The 22,718-nt window shown below is 41.7% G+C and overlaps 1 protein-coding gene across 2 annotated transcripts in view; it reads left to right on the plus strand.

Moving 5' to 3' along the window:
• Positions 1-22,718, plus strand: part of CHCHD6 (coiled-coil-helix-coiled-coil-helix domain containing 6) — a 336,103-nt gene that overhangs the window by 198,306 nt on the left and 115,079 nt on the right. For both annotated transcript variants that reach the window (XM_063426260.1, XM_063426261.1), the window contains one exon: positions 20,945-21,080. In XM_063426260.1, the coding sequence (XP_063282330.1) occupies positions 20,945-21,080 (136 nt within the window). The remainder of the gene's footprint in view (positions 1-20,944; positions 21,081-22,718) is intronic.

Genomic DNA, 22,718 nt, shown 5'->3' on the forward strand with positions numbered 1-22,718 from the left:
TCACCAGGAGCTTAAGACGGACACTTTATGTAGGTCCTTGGACTATTCTTAAATCAATGAATTAAAGGACACCACGCTCCCCTGGCAACTGGGCCTGAGGTGGGTCAAACCTCACTTCACAGTTATGAAAAATAAACAATGATCTAGGCACTTAAAATGAAAGTAAAATATGCAGGTTTATTGGAGAAGACCATTTTTGAATATTTGTATTAAATTGAGTTTGTCACTGTAACTTTGAGGTAATGAACATATGGGCTAGTCCTGAGTAAAAATAAAGCTGAGTGTGTTAGTTCCTTTTGGAACTGTGTTCTGGTTGATTTGTTTAAGGATCCTACTAACAGAGTCTTTTGGCCTGTTGGCAGGCTGCTTGGTCCCTGTAACCCAGGACCACTAAAAGAAAGCTAGTCCTGAGAGCACTGGCGGATCTGGGGGGGAGGGAGGGGGGGGGGGTTCTCCCTCGGGGGGGGGTTCTCCCTCTCCCTCTCCCTCTCCCCTGCCGGCTAATGCAGGGCTGGCGCTGTCCAAGCGCCAGCCCTGCGATGTGCCTTCATGGACCGGAGGGGAGATCAGAGATCTCCCTCTCTGGTCCGCAGACACTGTTTGCTGGCCGCCAGCAGGGGAGGGAGAGAGAGAGGACCCGGGGGAGCTCAGTCTGCAGCTCCTCCAGGTCCTTCTCTCGCAAGCACGGAGCATTGCCACGCTCCGGATCTCGCGAGAGTGAACTCTAGCCCTGGAGACCGGGGCTAGAGTTCATTCTCACCACATGGACCACCAGGGATCGAGAAATGTCCCCCCCTCCTCCCTAAACAAAGGTAAGAAGGGAGGGGGGACATTATGTATATTTTAAATAAATTTAAAAAAATAATTTTATCAAATTTAAAAAAAATAATTAAAAAGCCCCCCATCCTTATCACACACATACCCCCCACACACACATTCATAGACTGCCCCCATACACACGCACTGCCCCCACATACATACACTGCCCCATACACTCATTGCCCCCGCACACATGCACTGCCCCCACACACACGCACTGCCCCCACACACATACACTGCCCCCACACACATACACTGCCCCCACACACACACTGCCCCCTAACACACACTGCCGTCCTCGGGTACACACTGCAACTTTCACACACACACTGCTCACACAGTCCTTCTTACACAAACACACACACACTGCACCTCTGCTCCTATGCCCTACTACAGTCCCATTTCCAAGCAGACCTCAGGTAAGTTGTCAAACTGTTCTTAAACGGTTTGACTACTTACTCTGGGAGGGGGTCCCGGCACTACTGGCACCATAACCACTACACTGAGCTGTAGTGGGTATTGTGTCTGGATTATTTCTCTAAATAATCTGCAAGTGCCCCTCCCGAGGTCAGGCTCTGGATCCGCCACTGCCTGAGAGCCACAAGTGCCTTTGTAAAGGTAGTATCTTATCACAGTATATGCAGAGATATGAATACTTGCCTGGTAGAGGAGCTGAAGAGGAAAAGGCAGAGGGGAGGATACTTGCCTGGAAGGAGCTGTATCCTGGTCAGGTGGAAGAGTTCCTGAGAAACCCCAGTCAAGATTCGGTGTCTGGCGATGAAGCGATTCATGGACCTTGAAAGCAGCTAGGAAGTGGACTGGCCGGTGGTACTCATTCGGAGTATGGAAACTCAGTCACAAACCATAACAGAGCACTTAGGTAAGTATATATAGAAACTTAATGGTTGCGTCATTTGTTTTTGTCCAACATGTACATGGACATTAGTGGACAAATGATGCATGAGACAGAACGCACAGAGAATGATGCATGACCTGAGATGTAATGGGGCACAGTGTATCAGCCACCAGCATCATAACTGAAGCAAGAATGGCACACGTACTGAGACTCATTGCACAGGGAGAAAGGTATAGGGGAGACATGCTCTGTATTGAAGTACACTCTGTGCTCATTTCTGTTATGACTCGTAATGGAAATGTTTTTGGTAGCTGTTAGGACCATGCTGCTGCCCAAATTATTATAATTTTTTCCAAAGTGCCAACTAATTCTGCAAAGCTGTGCAATAGTGTAGAAGTTCCTACCAAGTTTAGCTGCAGAGCTAATGTTTAAAAACTTGATGAATTCACGAAGTACATATTGGCTGGCACAAATCCTTTAGCTACAGAAACTAAAGCTCATATTGTAACAAAATCCTGGGCAATTAAAATAAACAAACTTACTTTGATCCGTTGATGGCATTAATGATCATTTACTTAGATCTTTCAGAGTACCTACGGAGGGATTTTTTTCTTTTTCAAAGGTAACATATTCTGTGAATAAACCCAGTTACAGAAAAGATTCTAGCCAGAGATGGGAACACGCTCCCAAAGTGATCCTCACTGAAGACTGAGATCTTCAGTGTCTTGTGTATATCTAACGCAGAGCAGAATCTCTGACAGCATAGATGGCAGCACTCTTTTAGAAATAATACAAATTAAGAACATTTATATTTATTTTATGTATCAATTGAAATAAAATATCAGCTTTTCCTTTGTTAAATGGTTTCTCAAACCCTTTTTCAGTTTTAGCATAATAATGACCTATTGGCATTATTCTGTAGGTGCCCCCAAATGAAACACTCAAAGAGCATTTTAAATTCAGTTTTTACTCTCCTTAATCCAGTGTCAGGCGAAGATCCAGGCACTGCTTAACGCACCGCCATCTGACATCACGGTACCTGTGCCAACTTCCAATTAAGGCCTCTCTATGATTTTATGGGCTCAGAGCGAGTGTGCAAGCTTAAAGCCTACGTGGAGTGGAGGTAAGGGATGGAAAAAGGAGGAGGCAGGGTGAGGTTAAAAAAATATCCGGTATTGGGAGGCAGGAGAGAAGAGAAGAAGATGTTACATCTATTGGCAGTGTTCACTGACCACAAATGTAATTTATGCACAGATTTGACTTGGAACAGAGTTCTTGGCTGCCTAAGTCACGTGTGCTGGAGTTGTAACTAGCCACTAGCACACAATTAAGAATATCTCTGAATGTGCCAGTGTTTCAAGCAGAGACACTGAACATCTAGACTCCTATCACCATGACCACTTCAAAAAGCAAAAGTGATCATGGTGGTTGGAGTAACCCTTTAAGGTTCACAAACTGTCACTTTAGATATGTGCATGAGTCTTTTGCCCAAGAATTACCTTTAAATATAGAAATGTATTAAATTACTGTATTATGCTGTCTAATATGTCTATATATAAAGCACAAACAGATTTAAAGTACTGCACAACAGGTGTCTCAGTTTTTTTTGTTTGTTTTCAAAGAGTGCCGTCATTGCCTTCGCAGTCCACCGAGATATAAGCACACTTTCCATTAATATATTCCTCTACTTCCCTTCACTTTCGCCATAGAACACCATCTGTTTTCCTCCAGTCCCCCCCAGACACTTGTGCAAAGTGACACAATCAGGTTGAGAGGAAGAAAGTCTCTCCAATTCCATCTGCCCTGGGGACTGTCCTGAATCCATAATAAGATTAATGAGATGAAAGACCGGCTTCTACATTCAAACAAGATTGTGTCTCACCAAAGACAAGAGTCTACAGAGCTGTGTATCAGGTTCTACTCTTTGAATTTATGTACTGATTACATTGAAAGCACTTGAAAACACACCATCCTTCCAACTAGCCATGCATCTACCTAATTTTCCATCCTTTATTAAATGATGTCTGAGGGATACAGGAAATGTAAGCTCCCCAGGGGATATTCATCATTCTAGTAGCTTATGTGCCACCAGAAAAAAAAGTCATGAGAAAAGGGATCTATGACCATGTAATTCTTTCATTCTGAAACCATACATTATTATTATTTGAGATACAATTTCTATACCCATTGCCTCGCTACCAGAAACCTTGCCTTAATGTGCAATACATTTTGATTAGAAATATTTTATTCATATTGACGATTGTTCTTCAGAGTGTCTGTCCATTAAATCTACCAAGAAAGGCCCACTGCAATATGCTGTGCTAAACATTGTGTGGATCTCTGCCAAACTGGACACAATATAACCAGTATTTTCTGAAACCCATCTAAAAAAAAAAAAAAAATACCAACTGCATGGCCGACTGAGAAGCAGAGCAGACATACATTTGTGGAGCACTGCTGAGGCCCTGCAAATACAGAAAACTTTCTAAGCTGCAAATTGCTTTTGAGACCCCTAAATTACCTGCCCACCCTCTAGAGAACATTATGGGGCACAAACACCAACTTCAGTTATACCTAGAGCGACCTGTGGCATCCAAGATCAGTCTTGCATTTCAGAGGTCCGCACCGCCGTCACGGCCAAGATGGCACCCAATCCTTGGAGTGAAGAGGAGGCCTCGTGGGATTCACCTCAGGTGTCACATGATGATACATCCCCATCTACTAAAGGGGACAAAAAAAGGCTGCTAGTGTAACTCAGACAGGTCTGGAAGGCAGACCTGCAGGAAACATAGGCAGAATTGGGAATCCTGCAACAGAAGATACATGGAGTGGAACAGAGGGAGAAAACCAGAGACTGTCAGCTCCAAGATACAAAACATAAAGTGGAGGATCTAACTAAACCGGTCCAGCAGCTGTACAAAACGGTGTGACCTCTCTTGAAACAAGATACAGACGGCGTAACAAACGGGGGAGCGGAGAAGAATTCTCCCCTTCGTTCAGAGGCTCACTACCTCTATGGTTCTTGTGGGCACTGTGAATTTACCACTTATCCTGTCCATCTTCCAAGTGAGCAAGTCAGCTGCGACCCTGACTGTTGCCCCCAGGGACAGCATAGCCACTAGAGACTTATCAGCGAAAACCACTATAATGGCTTGTTCTAAGAAATTAGGAACAGTGAACTTTGAGGGATGTGCCGTGGCCCTATATAATGACCTCCCTTTATTTGTTCTAACTAAAAAGAGGCAACTTGCACCAGTAGCCAGATTGCTGAGGGAGCACTCAATTCAATATCGCTGGAACGTGGAGGGCTCTTTGGTGGTTCCTTGGGGTACCGTCATGCTTACCCTGAGTGCTACAGATGATCTGGAAACGCTCCTTCAGAAACTGGACTTGTCTACTAAACACACAAATCTGAGGATGGCCCGGGAAGCAACACAGCAAGAACAGAGGAGTCCAGGAAGAGCCAGTCCAAGTAGCTCCACAGGCTGACTGAGCACCGCAACCCAAGCTGATATTTCAGATGTTGATGCCTCTGTCGATATATAATGGCGTATGTTATATGTTTGTTTCATGCATTTCTTATTCTTGTTTGCTTTTATTTTGATTAGTTCCGAGAATTTCTCATGACAAGTATATTGTCTGATCCCATACTGTAGGGCCTGTATTCTGAACAGTATATGTACTCTACAGAGCTTCCACTATTAACCTTAGTACTCTGATTTAATGCACATAGCACTTTTTTATTTTTAACGTGTTGTACCTATATCTGATGTCCTATTCATTTGTCTGCCATCTTTACTCTTACGGTGACAAAGTTGTGTACTGTATGCACAAGCTCTAATAAAATACACTTTAAAAAACCCCCAAAAAACAGCCCAGGTTTTATCAGTTATCTCACAATACCATATTACTAAAAATGAATAGATCATGAAACTTTGGTGGAGGTGGAGCTAGAGGCAACCATGGCCATAATGTATTCATTTCCCACAGATTTTCAGCTGGAAGTTCATCAAGTCAAGTCACTTTTGAGTTAAACAGAGCCCACTGGAATGCAATGGCTTAAAACAATGGCATTGATTTCCGAACAGTTTGCCTATTTGTGAACCAGACTCTTTTAATATTTATATGACCCAGCGGCCATACTCTCACAGAGGCATTAAATGGTTTTGTTTAAGGAGATATCTGTGCAAGGTGTATGAAGTTGTTTGTTGGAAATGTCAGTAGTAAGTGCAATTTCTGCATATCCACATTGATAATGGACACAGCTAAAAAATATTGTAAAAAAAAATTAAGCAAATCATGCATATAATATGTGATCACAAACAACTATGCATAAATAGAGCCTGTTATAAACCACTAAACATGACAATGGTCCAAATAAATATCAAAACGACAAATGGAGCCACTCACCCAAAGTTGGCTTTTCATATAGTTCTACTTCAATATATAGGTAAAAATTTTAAAAACTAAGAGAAAAGAATTGCTTCTACTTTAATTAACAATTGTTGTAGGGTGAAAGTAACCTTTAGATATATTAATATCAACTACATATACATTGTGTGCCTAAAAAACGCAATGGAACCATTAATATAGACTGTTGTGAAACAGTCAGACCTAGCAATGGGAACTCCCAACAAATCAATATTTGTATCACAGATGTAGCTGCAAACTGTAGCTGGTGAGGAGTACTTTGCCCATCACTAGTCTTGTAATAATTTGTTGCTTATGATTTCATAGATATGTAACATGGGTTACCATGAGCAATGGACAGATGGTGAAGCACCGTAGACAATTGTGAAGAGAAGTAGGTAACAAAGTACAGTATAGTGGGTTGAAATGTGCTCGGATGGGATCAAAGCATGTTAAGTCTCATGGTAAGCACTGTGTTGTAACAGCTATAGTGTGAAATGTGAGCGTAACAGAGTGTTGGGTATATTGTTTGTTTAGCTATTGTAAAAAAAAAAATAGAAATTCCTAAAATCTGACTGTGTAGAACAGGGGTGCCCACACTTTTTAGTGGTATGATCTTCTTTATAAATGACCAGCTCAACAAGATCTACCTACTAAAAAAAAAAAAAATCTGCAAAAAATATACATTAAAATCCCTATTGTGACTACTGCATGCATCTTCATATTGAATTAATCTAAGAAAATAAATTAAAACCTCTGTCCCCCCCTTCTACAAAGCCTCTGCCACCCCTTTCTATAAAACGCCTGTTACCTCTCTACAAAGCCTCTGTCACCCTTTTCTATAAAACCCGTCACCCTTTTCTAAAAAAAAAACTGTCACCCCCTTCTTCAAAACCTCTCACTCCCTTATACCAATTGAGCTAAATAAAATAATCTAATAATATAAAAAAGAACTCTCGTACCCCCTCTACAAAACACCCCTCACCCCAACAAAACCCCTGTCACCCCTTCTACAAAACCTCTACCCAGCCCCTTACAGTAGTAACCATTTAATATATATATATATATATATATTTCATCTGGGCTTTTCATTTTCAAAATATATATATATATATATATTTTGCATGAGGTATGTCAAAATTATTAACAACTGAAAACTATAACAATTCCATATGAAGCTTGATGTGTTATGGGCAGGGCCAGATTAAGAGCCCAGTGGGCCTGGAGCTAACAATTATGATGGGCCTAATTACAGAATCTTATCGACCAAAAACACTGAAACAACCATACCTCCCAAGCGTCATGTATCTGATGGAGATGATGTTGGAGGGAAAGGATGCAGCTATATGAAAACACATACTCTATGCTAATCTCTCTCTAATTTATGCTTTTATCTTTCAAGTAAATCCATACCCCCTAACAGCAGTGTCCAGTGAAGAAGGAAGTCAATGGGCGGGGTAAAAGGGTGTGCCACTGACGTGAATTACATGACCAGAACTGCCAAAAGGGGTAAACATGCCCAAAAAGGGGGCATGTTTGTCCAAAGAATTGGAAAGCCAGCCTGGCATGAATGCATGTCAGGCTGCCTGCCAATCATACAGAATGTCTAACTAAGGGCATACTATGCTGGCAGCACCCTGAGCTTGGCATAAATGCATCAAATGATGCTCCTACTCCACGCTTTCCACTTGTCTCCTTATCGTCTAACTAACAGGCAGAAGTTCCTGGTATATAGTCTGGGACAGAGTAAAGGTGTATGTAGTGAGTGTAGTGTATGTAGTGAGTGTAGAAGAAAGGGGACATGCCACAGTGTTAGAGAAACCAAAGGCTGCATTATCTAAACTAATTATTTTGTCAGCCAGTCCACACAGGTTTTGTTGCCATACATCCCTCTCAAGCTTCCAAACTTAAAGGGACACTATAGTCCCCAGAACAATTACAGCTTATTGTATTTGTTCTGGTACGTAGAATCATTCCCTGCTGCAGGCTTTTTGCAGTAAACACGGTCTTTTCAGAGAAAATAACTCCACTGGCCACTCCTCAGATGGCTGCTAGAGGTGCTTCCTGGGGCAGTACTGCCTAGTGTGCAGCACTGTCATTCAGTGTCTCCACCCTCTGTATGCAGACACTGAACTTTCATCATAGAGATGCATTGATTCAATTCATCTTTATGAGGAGATGCTGATTGGCCAGGGCTATGTTTGACTTGTGTTGGCTCTGCCCCTGATCTGCCTAGTTGACAGTCTCAGCCAATCCTATGGGGAAGCATTGTAATTTGCTCAGACCATCACTTCTGATTATGTCAGCAGATAGAGTCAGTTCAGAGGCTGAACCAGCAGCTGCAGACTTGAATACAAGTAAGATTTTACTATATTTAGGGAGGCAAGAAAGGGCCAGGGGGCTAGAAGGTGGTTTTAACATAATAGGGTCAGAAGTACATGATTGTTTTCCTGACCCTATAGTGTTCCTTTAAGCAAGAGTAGTGAGGGTTGCCAACTTTCTTGGAAAAAAAATACCAGCTTTTGTATAATTAATTAGTTATGAGTGACATCACATGATGTAAATCACAAGGAGTGACATAAGAGAAAATTCTGTAAAATCACCAACAAACTACTCACAGTTTGATTCTGCTGTATAGATGAATTGCTCTGTGTCTCCCTGTCTCCCAGTGTCTCAGTCTAACAAGTCTCCCCATTTCTCCCAGTGTCCCCATGTATCACAGTGTCAGTGTCCCCATGGCACCCAGTCCCCTAGTCTCCCAGTGTCCTCATGTCTCAGTGTGTCCCCATGTCACTAGGATACTAGGGGACACAGTGAGACATGGGGACACAGAGTCCCGGGAACACTGGAAGACATGGGGGGCACTGGGAGACATGGGAGCAATTGTGAATACAGACATGCAATTGTGAATACAGACACTGGGAGACATGGATACATGGGGACACTGAGACACTTGGGGACACTGGGAGAAATGGGGACACTGATACACTAGGGACACAGAGACATGGGAACACTGAAACATTTGGGGACACTAAGACATTAGGGACACTAAGAGACATGGGAACACGGAGACTAGGGGACACTGGGAGACTAGGGGACACTGGGAGACTAGGGGACACTGGGAGACTAGGGGACACTGGGAGACTAGGGGACACTGGGAGACTAGGGGACACTGGGAGACTAGGGGACACTGGGAGACTAGGGGACACTGGGAGACTAGGGGACACTGGGAGACTAGGGGACACTGGGAGACTAGGGGACACTGGGAGACTAGGGGACACTGGGAGACTAGGGGACACTGGGAGACATGGGGACACTGGGAGACATGGGGACACTGAGATACTAGGGACACTGGCTGGAAGACAGACACTTGGGGATACTGGGAGACATGGGGACATAGACACTGGGATACTTGGGGACACTGGGAGACATGGGGACACTGAGGACACTGGGAGACATGGGGACTCTTAGTCACTAGGGACACTGAGAGACATAGGGACACAGACACTGGGAGACTAGGGGAAACTGGGAGCCATGTGGACACTGAGCAACTAGGGACACTGACTAGGGGACACTGGGAGACATGGGACAGCGTCCCCATGTGTCTCAGCGTCCCCATGTCTCACAGTATCCCCTAGTGTCTCAGTGTCCCTACGTTTTCCAGTGTCCCCAAGTATCTAAAGACCCCAGGTCTCCCAGTGTGCTCTAGTGTCTGTGTCCCCGTGTCTCCCTGCTGCCTTTACCCCCATCCCTCACTTACTTGAGCTGTAGAGCTGCTGTCTGGACTCTCTGTGCTGTGTAGCTGCTCCCCCACGGATCAGTGAGTAGTAGAGAGAGGCAGGGATATGTTGTAACTTCCTATCCCTGTCTCTCTCCACACACAGTGACCCCTACTGGCCGGTGCGGGTATTGCAAAGTAATCTCTTTTTATACTGCGAAAAATACATGCATCTGTATTGCCGGTGTTACTGCAATACCGGCACGGCCAGGCAGCCTCAAATACCGGCTGTGCCAGTAAAATACCTGTCAGGTTGCAAACCTAAGAGTAGTTTGTGTAAAAAAATTTTTTTAAATGGGCCTATTCCATGGGCCTGGGCCTGGAGCTGCAGCTCCATCAGCCCCTATGTTAATCCGGCCCTGGTTATGGGTGTATATCAACCGGGTATCTAAATGGCATAGTCAGAGACACGGAAAAGTATTTTTTAGCTGTTCAAAATTCAAATCAGTGTTTCACTCAATGAACAGTCATAGCAAGTGTTTACATTATGTTCTATTGCAAGCATCACAACTAGCGGTTTTGAGAATCTTTCCCATAATCTGAAATCACTTAGCTCTGTTAAGTAAATGTTTTGCATACTTCACTCAATTTAAAAAAAACAGAAAACAATATTGGCAAGCAGACACTCCACTCACAATTGACGCCCGCACCCAGTGTCAGAGCGGATTCTTTCGCTGCCAGGAATCACTGGAGGAAGGCGGAGCATGTTGGTGTTTTATTGCGCGCCTCTTGTGCGCCTTCACGCTACTCCACAGGATGAAATAGTGCTGCCTGCCCCCCATCCCATGTCTAATTAAGGAGCCGGCTGCAATCTACCAGCATCGCCTTTGTGAACGATCTTTGGGCACCCCTGGAACCCGCTAGAAATAATTTGTTACACAGGGTTAAGACCTTTCAAGGGGTCCCCCCAGGTCGAGTTGCATTTTAGTGGGTGTATCTTTGTTCCCTGGCATGTACACAAACAGCTCTTCGATTCCTAGTCTGTAAGTAAGCAGACTCAGGTTTCTGATCAGGAATAGGCTGCCTTATACAATGCGACTTGTAAAATAATTTTTATTTATTGCCCAGGAGAGGATCGTGGCAGAGATAAAAATGAGAAGCAGAGATATTCGAATGATACCATTTTCAGATTGTAAATTGCCAAGACAAATGCAGACTCATCATCATCTCTGCGTCTCTACATTTAAACTGAACGACAGCAAAGAAAAAGGAAAATGAGAACAAACAGAGGGGGGAAGAAAATTTCATCTCTGTTATTTACAATAAGGCACTTGATATGTTTATAGAACTTAACATAGCAAAATGTATCAGATAGAAGCCAATTATGCTCCAAATCCATCTTCTAAAATGCTCTCTTTTATTTGTAGATCGCTTCTATAAATGCTACAAATCAGTCATGTCGAGCCTTGGCTTAGCAAACATTTGTGAACTACGTTTCACATGATGCTCAGCCAGCCATTAGGTATTTAGATTGAAAGAGCATCTGTCAGGATGCAGGAACAACACAGCATGGCGTACTTGTATGAACAGCTATTCTGTAACAGCTGTAATACTGGATTGAGGTGTATTAACAGTCCTCAGCATGTCCAGATTTAACGCTATAACAAAAAATAGAGATTGGTCAGCATACAGGCTGAGGACAGGGACTAGAGAGGTACACAATAACAATAGGCAGAACTGGATCAAAGAAAACCAGAATGCGGAATAGTTGATACAAAGCTGGGGTAGATACTATAGAATCACTGTACAATAAACAAACTTTTGCATACATGAAAAAAAGGCACTAGAATGAGGCATAAGCGGTATTTAAATGCGTACAGTGATTATTGATTCTGGTTGTGCCTTTCCTGTGCCCCTAGAATGTATGTGTGTTACTTGATAGAAATGTAACACTATGGATCCTGCTTCACTATTTTGTCACACAGATATGTAATTAGATGTAGACACCGTATGTTGGATCCAATGTTTGACCCAAGAATGGCACAAGATCAGACATGCAGCACAGATATGGCAATACACACTGTCAAAATTAATGACAGAATATTGCAAGGTGGAACTGATGGCACAGGAGTGAGCAGTTATCGTTACAGTATATGTGGCTGCAGTGCCATGGTTTAAATTTTAAAGCAGATTCTACAAGATTATCCACTAATTATGTAACAAGGATTGGGACACAGCTATTCTTTATCTCTTTCATGGATGGACAGATAGGTAGACAAAGATATAGGTACAAATCCTGTTCACAACTATAACTGGCAACTGTTTTCTTATAAGCCACACAGTATTAGTTCATCTGAGTCAAAAGTCCTCGGCCAGACTGATTCCCTAACTGTCACAGGAGTCGTACCCCAACACGCCAGAAAGAGGAAACACACATCAGGTGGATCCGAAAGATGTACCGAGCCTTTGAATGGGCACACTTAAAGTATGAATATAGCGAGATACAAGGTAAAGAATTAATCAAGGTCAGTATGACGGACCCCTGGTACCCTGACTGGGTACCTCTGTCAAGTTCGCTTCCCAGCTCTCCACTGGGACAACCGTAGTGCTTTAGCTCCTATCCACCGCAGCTTGGCTGGGGTCTCTCCAGCGCTTCCCGCCCTGGAACAGGGCCCAGAGTACAGCTTCAAGTTATTAAGCTCTCCTGCAGAGAATATAACTGATCCACCCACACACTAGTTCAGACTGAGTGAAGGGTGAAAAGGAACTGGTTTATTTTGGCCATGTTTCCTGCTTGTATACACGACCCCCAGCATGGAGTTTTTTAAACAGTACAATACAAGCCCCTCCTAGAGATCTCTGGAGATCTGCCTGGGAGATAGAGTTAAAACCAGTAAGCTAATTATCTCCCAGGAAGAGAAAGTCAAACATAAAAATGTAAAAGTAGCCTAAAACATATAATAGCCACACATGCCCTACATCTCCAAACAGCCCTGATCTGAGTGCCCAAGTTGTCCAAATAGCGCTTAGATCCATGCAGTGTAGGGGGATCGCCAACATGACAAAATTCTGACCGGTCCCACCCATGGTCCCAGCCCAAAATAGTTCCAGCGTGTTCGGTACTTTAACCGGTCAACTTTATTTAATATCTGAATAAAATGTAATTTTTCCTTGATAAAACCACATTTTTTAGTAAATTGTGTTGTAAATCAAATATATTAAGTATTTAAAGTAATCATAACAGCTATGGATAAAGGTTTAGAGGTGGTGAAAAATACAGGAATACATGTGGCAGAGGAGAGTATAATATTTCATAGTATTGCTCTCTTGGAAGATATGGCAATGTAAATGCTTACTGAACTGAATTCAAGATAATGTCCAATATTCATGAAACAGACAGGCACATTTTCCACTGTGAAAGATGTTTATATGAGTCTGAATATTGGAATGGACTGTTTTTCTGTATTGTTGCAGAGAGGCTCTTACCGTCCCTTTTGAAGTCAGAATAGAGAAGTTTTTAATTGAATAACTGTCATCACAAAAGCCACTGAACTCTAAAGATAAATCAAAATATTTGAAACTCTACTTCGCAGATCAATAATCTGAAGACAAACACGTATTAAGGGGTACATGCTTCTGTGTGCATCTCCTTTGGGGATTAGTATCGTTGTTTACAGGTGAAATAAGTGCATTTTCTCCAGACATGCAGACACCAATCTAAAATTTTAAAACACCAACTGCTTGGCCTGGTACACCAATATTTTAAATGGGCAATTACCTAGAAAGCCCCATTCCATCTGCAAAATCCAAATGTATTTATTTTTTGGATCAATGGTGGAGTGCGATTTTGTAAAAGGATGGCTTCAGGGCCGGTGCAAGGATTTTTGCCGCCCCCTCATGAATGCAAATACAATCTCACAGAGCTTTATTCACTAATCTCTGAATTGCAGTGAGTTGAAAACCAAATTGGATAATTCATCTACATCAGCTATTTTGGCCTAAATTTTGCCATATGGTTTTCAGTTAGGTCTGCCTAATACACACATATTGCTTAATGTGTACATTCATAAACATACACTGCCTAATGCCTACATCCATACACACATACTGCTTAATGCGTACATCCATACACACACTGCTTAATGTGTACTGTAATAAGCGTTTAACTCGCAAGTTGGAATAAACTTGGAATTAATAATAACATTAATAACTAAAAATAATAACTTAAAATAATAACTTAAAAACCGAGTGTAAAGTCAGAGTCCACACTCCTTGCTTTCGGCAATTCAATAATATTTATTAAGAGAGGCTAATTAACCCCTTAACACCGCAGCCAAATGTACAAGTTGTGAACAGAACAAAACGTAAACAAAACCTGGCATTTACGCTATATGTCTGTCCAACCGTAATTCACCTCTTTCATATTAAATGCACCCCCCCTTATTATATATCATTTTATTCAGGGGAAACAGGGCTTTCATTTAACATCAAATATTTAGGTATTGAACATAATTTAATATAAAAAATTTATAAAAAAAATGGGAGAAAAAATGAATTTAATTTTTTTTTGTTCTATGTGACATTTTAACTGTGGATGTCAAAATACTGTTTGCTTTTACTGCAATACAATACACATATTTGTATTCAGCGATGTCTCACGTGTAAAACAGTACCCCCTATGTACAGGTTTTATGGTGTTTTGGGAAGTTACAGGGTCAAATATAGCACGTTACATTTGAAATTGAAATTCGCCAGATTGGTTACGTTGCCTTTGAGACTGTATAGTAGCCCAGGAATTAAATTTACACCCATAATGGAAAAATATTGAAACATTAAGGGCGCCTTCAACCTAAAAAGTTTGGGAACCACTGGTATAGACAATTGTTTATTTATTTATTTATTTATTTATTTATTTATATAGATAAATGGGATATTTTGAGAAAACTGTACTCAACAAATTGAAAATGTTCCATAATTTCCTTTTGTCTAGATAAGCGTATACAGTGTGTGTGCATGTTAAGCCTTTTTTTCTTTTCCTTTTTTTTTCTTTTTCTGCTGCATTGGTATTATATAACAACAGTATGCACAAAAGCGTGGCATAAAAAAAGTTGACATGTGGTATTATAAACATAAATGAGAAATCTGCAGAATATTTTTAAAATAAAGAGAAGCATGTGTAGTAACAGCAGGTTATTAGTAAAAAAAATAATAATAGTCAGATATAAAATGGTTGCTGGACACTATATCTGAGCAATGATGAGCCCTCATCCACCACTTGATCTTGAGGCCTGTGGCGTCGTAGTAGAGATCCACTCTAATACTTGAGACGCACCCTTCTGTTTCCGCTGGGCTTCCAGCCCAATGCTTGCCCTCAGCGAGGCATGTTTAACCTTTTTGCCTGTATTTTTTGCCTGTAAAGAATTCGTTGGAAAGGTTAAATTTTTTTCTCCCAGTTTGCATGCTAAAAAAAAAAAATCACGCCTAGGGTGTGCAAATTACATCATGTGTATGCCTGGCAACACCCAGAATGGACAATCTTGCTCAGATATTGCTCAGAAAGTGGATGGGGTTGACAGTTAAGGGGTGTGTCACACCAGTTATCGTCTCCACATAGCTTTTAAAACAATTAAGTTTCAACAAGAAAATGTAAAAATATAAATTAAGACTTTTATTGCATAATTTATATTTTGGGGGAGAAATTACATATTTTTATATTTTAAAAGGTGAGGCTAGGAAAATGATATAAAATAGTTCTATATCTCATTTAACCTATAGAAAACTGCATAACTTATGATCCCTAGGATTTTCCTAGAACCAATGTTCTTCTGGTTAACTTGCAATACCACTACTTGTATTTACTGAGTTACAAGGTATTGTTCTTGGAATAAAAATAAATAAATTACATTTCATAGACATTACAAACAACTTGCTCACTGGAATGTAGGATGGCTAAGGGGAACATAAATTGAATTTTGGGAAACTTGGACTCTGTCTGTGTTAACAGCAATTTATTTGACAGCTGAATTAAATTACTACCCCGTGTGTGTGATGACAGCAGTGAAAGTGCAGTGCTTATTTCAGGCAAATTGCCAGAATTTGGGCTTTTGTTTTTTAGTAAATATCCCTTACAGAACGGCTGGAGAGCTTCGGGGAATCCAACCCAAAGCAGAGCTGACTGTGTGCAAGTTTTAAAAATCATTCAGGGGTATTCATTAACCCAAGGCGTGTGGAGAACTAACAAGGGATTTGAACATTTTAGGCTAAAAATAACCAATTAGAAAAATAGCAGAGTTGGTGAATTTTTCCTGTTTTTTTTTTTTTTTGTTTGGCCTACATTTTTTCACAATATCAGATTTATTGATTAACCTATATTGTTTAGTGCATAGTCCCCTTGGTAAAGTCTTTATAGCCCCAAATCACCATTAGAAAGATCTATTGCTATTCTAAAGACATTGGATTATCGAGGCATGAATCACCAATTGCTTGGGCATTACTATACATTTCTTATGTATACAAAGCTTTATTTCCATAAACTTTTGTGGCTTTTGTGTGTGTGTTTATATATGTATACAACAGCACACACAGGTGTATCAACAAAGATTATGTCTTGGCGCGTAAAAACTGCACTTTTTTCTTTTTATAATACATATGGTGAGACAAAATACATCAGATAAATAGAGATAGAAGATAGAAAAACATAGGTAGTAAATATATTGTGTTAAGCGATCTGACAGTGTAGTGAGTCGTTATAAGAGGTCTAAATAAAAGAGTTATAAACAATTGAGTGTCAGAAAGGGTATAGCAGAAGAGGTATTACATTCAGATAGGCAAACTGACTACTCAAGATAAACTACAGTAGATACCACCAGGTAGTGGGGAAACAGAGCTCATGTTAATAACAGTGGCATGTAACCCATATGGAGTTATGCTCAATCAATTCTGTGGTGAGCAGTTAAGGTGCTGGAGTTATTATAGGGACAGTGGTAATAGTTTGGCCAGTTCCCCAGACCCTATAGCCCCATGCAGGTAGTCCCCTCAGCAAATGCCTTTAGCGAGCATCTTGAGTCCATGCAGGTGTAGCGATGGGTTTGTGCTTCCACTGGCTTCCAATGCGCAGCGACACTGCTGTCCCAGGCGTTGTTAGAAACCAGCTCGCAATGTCCACAGGCCCCCTTCTCCCTCTCTGGGGGAGAGCTTTCATGTCCCGGGCGATGTTGTTTCACCCCAGAGTGTGGACTGCGAGCGGATAAGTGTACCTTCCTGGTTTCCCACCTAGGAGGGGGACACTGAACCAGAGCTCCAACTGAGGATTGAGGCTTAAAGGCTTAGGTGGTTGTCACAGAGTCTCTCAGGTCCTCCAGAACCTCTGATACATAGCATTGAACCGCTGCAGGAATGCTGCCTCCCAGTTTGAGTTGTGCCTGAGCATTGGTGATATTTCTGTAGGCCATTTCGGGTTAGCTGTGAGTGAGCCTTCTTCCCGAGATTCTCCCAGGATCGTTGTAGTGGTGAGTGCTCTCTGGTGGGGGCCAGGATAACCCCCACCGGCCCAAAGGAGGAGGGGGGGTTACAGGGCCCGGAGAAACTGAGGGAGAAAAATCCCAGGTCCCCCCAGACAGGGAGATTGGTCACCTCTCCCCCAGGGAACACCAGGCTGCAACAGGTTGTAGGCTGCAGCTGCCGATTAACAGGCGTAACGAGTCTGGAACCCACTCCAATTTTGCCCAGCTGTGCTAGACGAAGGTATATATGTGGAAATGCCCAGATGTGTGGCAGGTATGTCCTTACAATAGCTTTTGTTTCAGGTTTAGTCAGGAACTCAAGTCCCCTGCGACCATTCAGTATGGCATCCAAGCCTAGCCACCACCCACCATCCAGTTGACTTTTTTAATTCTACAAGTCGCATTTTGCCACTAGCCAGTGGCTATTGCTGTTATTATTATTATTATTGGCATTTATATAGCATCAACTTATTCGGGAGCGCTTTACAATATTATAAAAGAGGTACATATAACAATAAATTAAACAATTACAAAATGTAACAGGAACAATAGGTTGATGAGGACCTTGCTGAAAAGAGCTTACAGACTAGAGTTAAAATATTTTTCTGTTGGTAACACTGGCTGTAGCTCTGCTCACCCTGCGCTCCAGCCACTAGTGAGTTAATGATACATCTTCCTGAAATGCTGATATTGGCTGTGACTAAGATGAATGACTAATTCACTGCAAGCATGCTTTCTGCTTCCAGTAATAAAAAGCTTGCCTCACATATTCACCCTGCCGCAGACGCCTCTCCTAAGGAGAACATATAACCGTCACACTCCACACCCAGGCAAAAAGGACCTGATTGATGCTGACTGTAATGATACGAGAAGGATATGTTGATGCGATTTCATTTATAGGGGGATACACTCCCTAACGTGACTCTACTGGCATGTCACCAAGTCTGCGATTGCCAGACGCACTTCGGGGGATACAAAACTGTCTGCTGGAGGGTTTCCCCTGGTTCACAGAGCCCAAAAGTAACCCTTTATTCATTAATGTGCTGCTACGTAACCTTCTCACAGACCAGCAGTCTTTCAGTGGATTGTTAAACCAAATGGGAATGGTCAATAACTAGTAAATCAACCACAAGGGACTTATTACAAATAATCATTACATTTTGTTTTGTGTGTGAGTAAATGTAATAAAATAAGTTCAGATTTCATGGGTTATTGATTTAAAAGAATATTTAGCTATTACATTATATTCAGGGTAAATCATGATTTAATTAGCTAAAGGAGAAACATTATAGGCTCTCCAGAGAACTTTCTTGTGATGCAAACTGGGTATGTGCATGGGAGAATATATGACCAGATGGTCCCATAGTTAAAACCGTGTTATCATTATAGCCCAGCCTACAGCATGGTGCGATGTGACTGCACAAATAAAATACCATGCCAGGGACTTTACAGCATTCCTTGTAGAACCTCTACATTTTTGTAATATGACACTGAATAAGATAAAACACTCAAAAATTATAAATATATATGCTTATTGAAGGACAGCTCATGTCCTCGTATTTCCCAGCCATCTCTTAACGATCATGCTCAGCTCAGATCCTTAGTTGATAAATTGGTAACATGGAAAAAGTGCAATCAGATCCTTTTCTGTTTTGCAGCAGAGAGAACCACAGGAGTCCCATGATTTATTTAGCGTGTGAGTTTGTATCTGACAATCCTTGTTACAATTAAAAATGAAGCTGTTTCAAACAGACACAATGAAAAATCAGAATAATATATATTTTTCTTTCACATCGCCATTTAAAACCGTGCATAGCTGCTGAGAATGTTGTAACATCATAAATAACTAATGATAAATTCACTATGCAATATGTGTATGTGAGAAAAGAACTTAGACTGATTAAGTGAAAATTAAAAAGTTTGATTTGTTGCGTTCCAATTAAAGGAACACTCCAAACACCATAAACACTACAACACACTGTAGTGCATGTGAGAGACAGAAGCTCAGGCGGGGACACCTACGGCATGCTGTGTTGGTTATTATGATATATGTTAGACCAAAATATCCAAACTGGAACTATAGCTGACTTGGAGAATATTTCCAGTTTTCTTTTTAGGTGTAAAATTTGAAATTCACTTTGAATTCATGACATTTCACACTATGTTTATTGAATAACCTTGGCAATGTCTATCTGTTCTCTCCTGATCTCGCCCCGTCCCTTTTGACTAGTATCTCTGACTGCCTCTCTGCTATTTCTAACTGAATGGCTGCCCACTTCCTTAAACTCAACTTGACCAAAACCGAAATTCTGGTCTTTCCTCCCTCAAGTGTTGCTACTCCTGTGTCTGTCTCCCTCCACGTCAACGGTGCTACCATCAGCACCACCACGCAGGCTCACTGCCTAGGTGTTCTCTTTGACTCCGACCCTTCACGCCTTGTGTTCAGTCTATCGCCAAATCCTGCCGCTTCCATCTCAAAAACATTGCGTGCCTACTTAACGCCAGATGCGACTATGGTGCTGGTCCATTCCACTGTCCTTTCTCACCTTGACTATTGTAATCCGCTTCTCAGTGGTCTTACATGCTCCCAACTTGCACCACTACAGTCCATAATGAATGCGGCGGCGAGGCTCATCGTCCTGTGCGCCCACACCGCCCATGCCTCACCCTTCTGTCAGTCCTTACATTGGCTTCCTGTAAGATATAGGGCTTAATTTAAAATTCTGTCCCGTCTCGGCCCATACGCTCTGCTGAAGACTTACATCTATCTTCTGTCCGTACTCCAACCTCTGATGCTCGCCTTCAAGACTTCTCGAGGGCTGCACCGTTCCTGTGGAACTCACTTCCCTCCTCCGTTAGATGCTCAACCAGTCTCCACTCCTTCAAAAAAATCATTAAAAACCCACTTCTTCATAAAAGCGTATCACACTGTTAATAGCTCCCGACTGATTCCTCTCTTGCAACTGTCATTAGTCTAATATTATCCTTACCTTTTGTGTCTCTTTACCCCACTCCCTCTAGCATGTAATCTCATTGAGCAGGGCCCTCAACCCCTCTGTTCCGGTGTGTCCAACTTGTCTGGTTACAACTACATGTTTGTTCGTCCACCCACTGTAAAGCGCTGCAGAATTTGTTGACGCTATATAAATAGTAACATAATAATTATAATGTTTATATACATTTGTGAAATGCAATTTCTTTCATCCATTTGAGGATCAACATAATACATATTTCTGCTTTGTTTTTAGGATTCAAATAAATGCTTACATTAAAGAAACACTACAAGCATTATAACCACTGCAGCATGCTGTACTACACCCCCCCACTCCCCCTTTTCTACCATGCACAATATCATGACAGACAGAGCAGTGCAATGGACGAGAAAGAACGAGAGAATGAACAAGGGTAAAAAGGGAAGGCATGAACATGCAGGACCCTATTTTTAGTCATATTTGTACTTCAAATAGGTATATAGAATAGTATTTTTCCAAGTGCTAGCATTCTTAGAGGCTGATGTTCTGTGTACACATTTAATTAGGACAGTCTGTTTGTTAAGTTTAACGTGGATATGAACATTTGTGTTGTGGACTGTCATTGGGCACTAATCGCTTAACATGTCTAAATCTTGTTTTGTTTTAGACAGAGGAGTTACGATCCGGTGTGCATGGACATCCAATCTAATATTCTTCAGTGTTACAAGGAACATCAACAGGAACTGCTCAACTGCAGCAATCTTGCTAAGGAGTACCAGAACTGTGTGAGGAAAGCACAGAAGGTAATTGTCAGTTCTGTTGATGGAACCAAAGAGACATAGGGGGTGGTCTTCTACCTAAACCAATATATATGCCTTGTGGTTTATGATGGGGTCAGCAACCTGCAAACATCTCTCCTCCATCTCTCTCTGTCCTACTGTATTACAGAGATAAGGAGGCCCAAGATATGCCATGAGTCCTCATCCACTACCTGTCTACCAGATCCCTGCAGAACTGATATCTTATTGTAGAGCAGGTGGTGATTTGTCTAATGCACCTAGTTTGTGGGTATCAATATATATCTGAATAACCGCTCAATGCTTTTGCTATGAGATAAATGTTATAAAACTGGAATTAATAATTATTGGATGAACCATATTTAACTGTGTCAGAGCAACTATTAGAGTGACTTTTAAAAACGTAGCCAAAGTGCTGTACATCCCCACAATTTTCCTTAGGTTCCCTTTAAGAGTGCATGAATACGAAATAAGCATACATAAGGACTACTTCTCAGCTCTCCTGCATAAATGTGCGTTTGTCTGTTTGCAGTTAATCCCTGCTGTTGTGCATACAATACTATGGGAGCTCCAGGACTGGCTAATAGTATGTCCCTTTAAATGCCAAAGCAGTCTTGGCCATTACTGGCAGTGATGGGGTTAGCTGTTGTGCCTGAGCTGCCATGTACTAAAAGTCAGCGTATTTTATTGAGCCTGATGTTTGGAGCAGAGAAGCTCTCATTTCCATTAGCATGTCCAGAGAAGCCGTATTCCTGATTAAAGCCTTGCGTGAGACCAGCTGCCAGCGCCTCTCCCTATAGAAGCTCCGACAAAATGAGATGAGAAAATTGTCAGGTTGTGTTAGAGTCGGCGCTGCTCGCCAGCCCTTGTGGGAATTTACTTTTGTTTTTTTCTCTCTCTCTAGTTGTTGTTTACTGAGAAGGTCATTGCGTGTCTTTTAATCATGACGCCTGTACCATCCGTTTACAGAGAACATCTCTACTACTCTCTGGGAGCGTTCCTGTCTAGTCCGTTCTCCATACATGTGCGAGACCAATAATAGATTATAATGTACAAGGCTATGTGGGTGTGCCAGCTTGTGAGGAGGAATAACTAGCCATGCCTTTTGAGAGCTGGCAAATAAATTCACTCAGAGTACTCACACATACTTTAACCCAGGAAATGGGTCCAAAGGGTGGTTTTTCAACCCAAATGTGAGGAATGATAGAGCTGTCTGTTGCAGAGAGGCACAGATCACAAATCTGGGCAAATGAACACTAAGGAGATCGTCAGTGTGATTTCCACAATGTGTTATAAGAATAAAACCTATCCACCCTTAAAATGTGCAGTCTAATCAAAATTTTGATCAACAGTTATGTTTCTCTATGCTATGTTTAATCTTGATCCTGCATGTGCTGTTGGGGCATTGTAGGATCTGCTATGTTATTACCATGCATGACAAAAATAAAGATTTATAAAAAAACAACAACAAAAAAACAGTCTGCAGTAGTAAAAGACCAATGGCTCTCGCAGCCATCATTCCAAACAGGTCCTTAAAAGAATACTCCATGCAACCATTTAACCATTACAGAGTACCACAGTGGTTATGGTGCCAGGAGTCCCCTGATGCTTCACCCTCATTGTAAGTAGTAAACCAGTTTAAAA

Source organism: Pelobates fuscus, chromosome 7 (genome assembly GCF_036172605.1).
Source record: "Pelobates fuscus isolate aPelFus1 chromosome 7, aPelFus1.pri, whole genome shotgun sequence".
Classification (NCBI taxonomy): domain Eukaryota; kingdom Metazoa; phylum Chordata; class Amphibia; order Anura; family Pelobatidae; genus Pelobates; species Pelobates fuscus.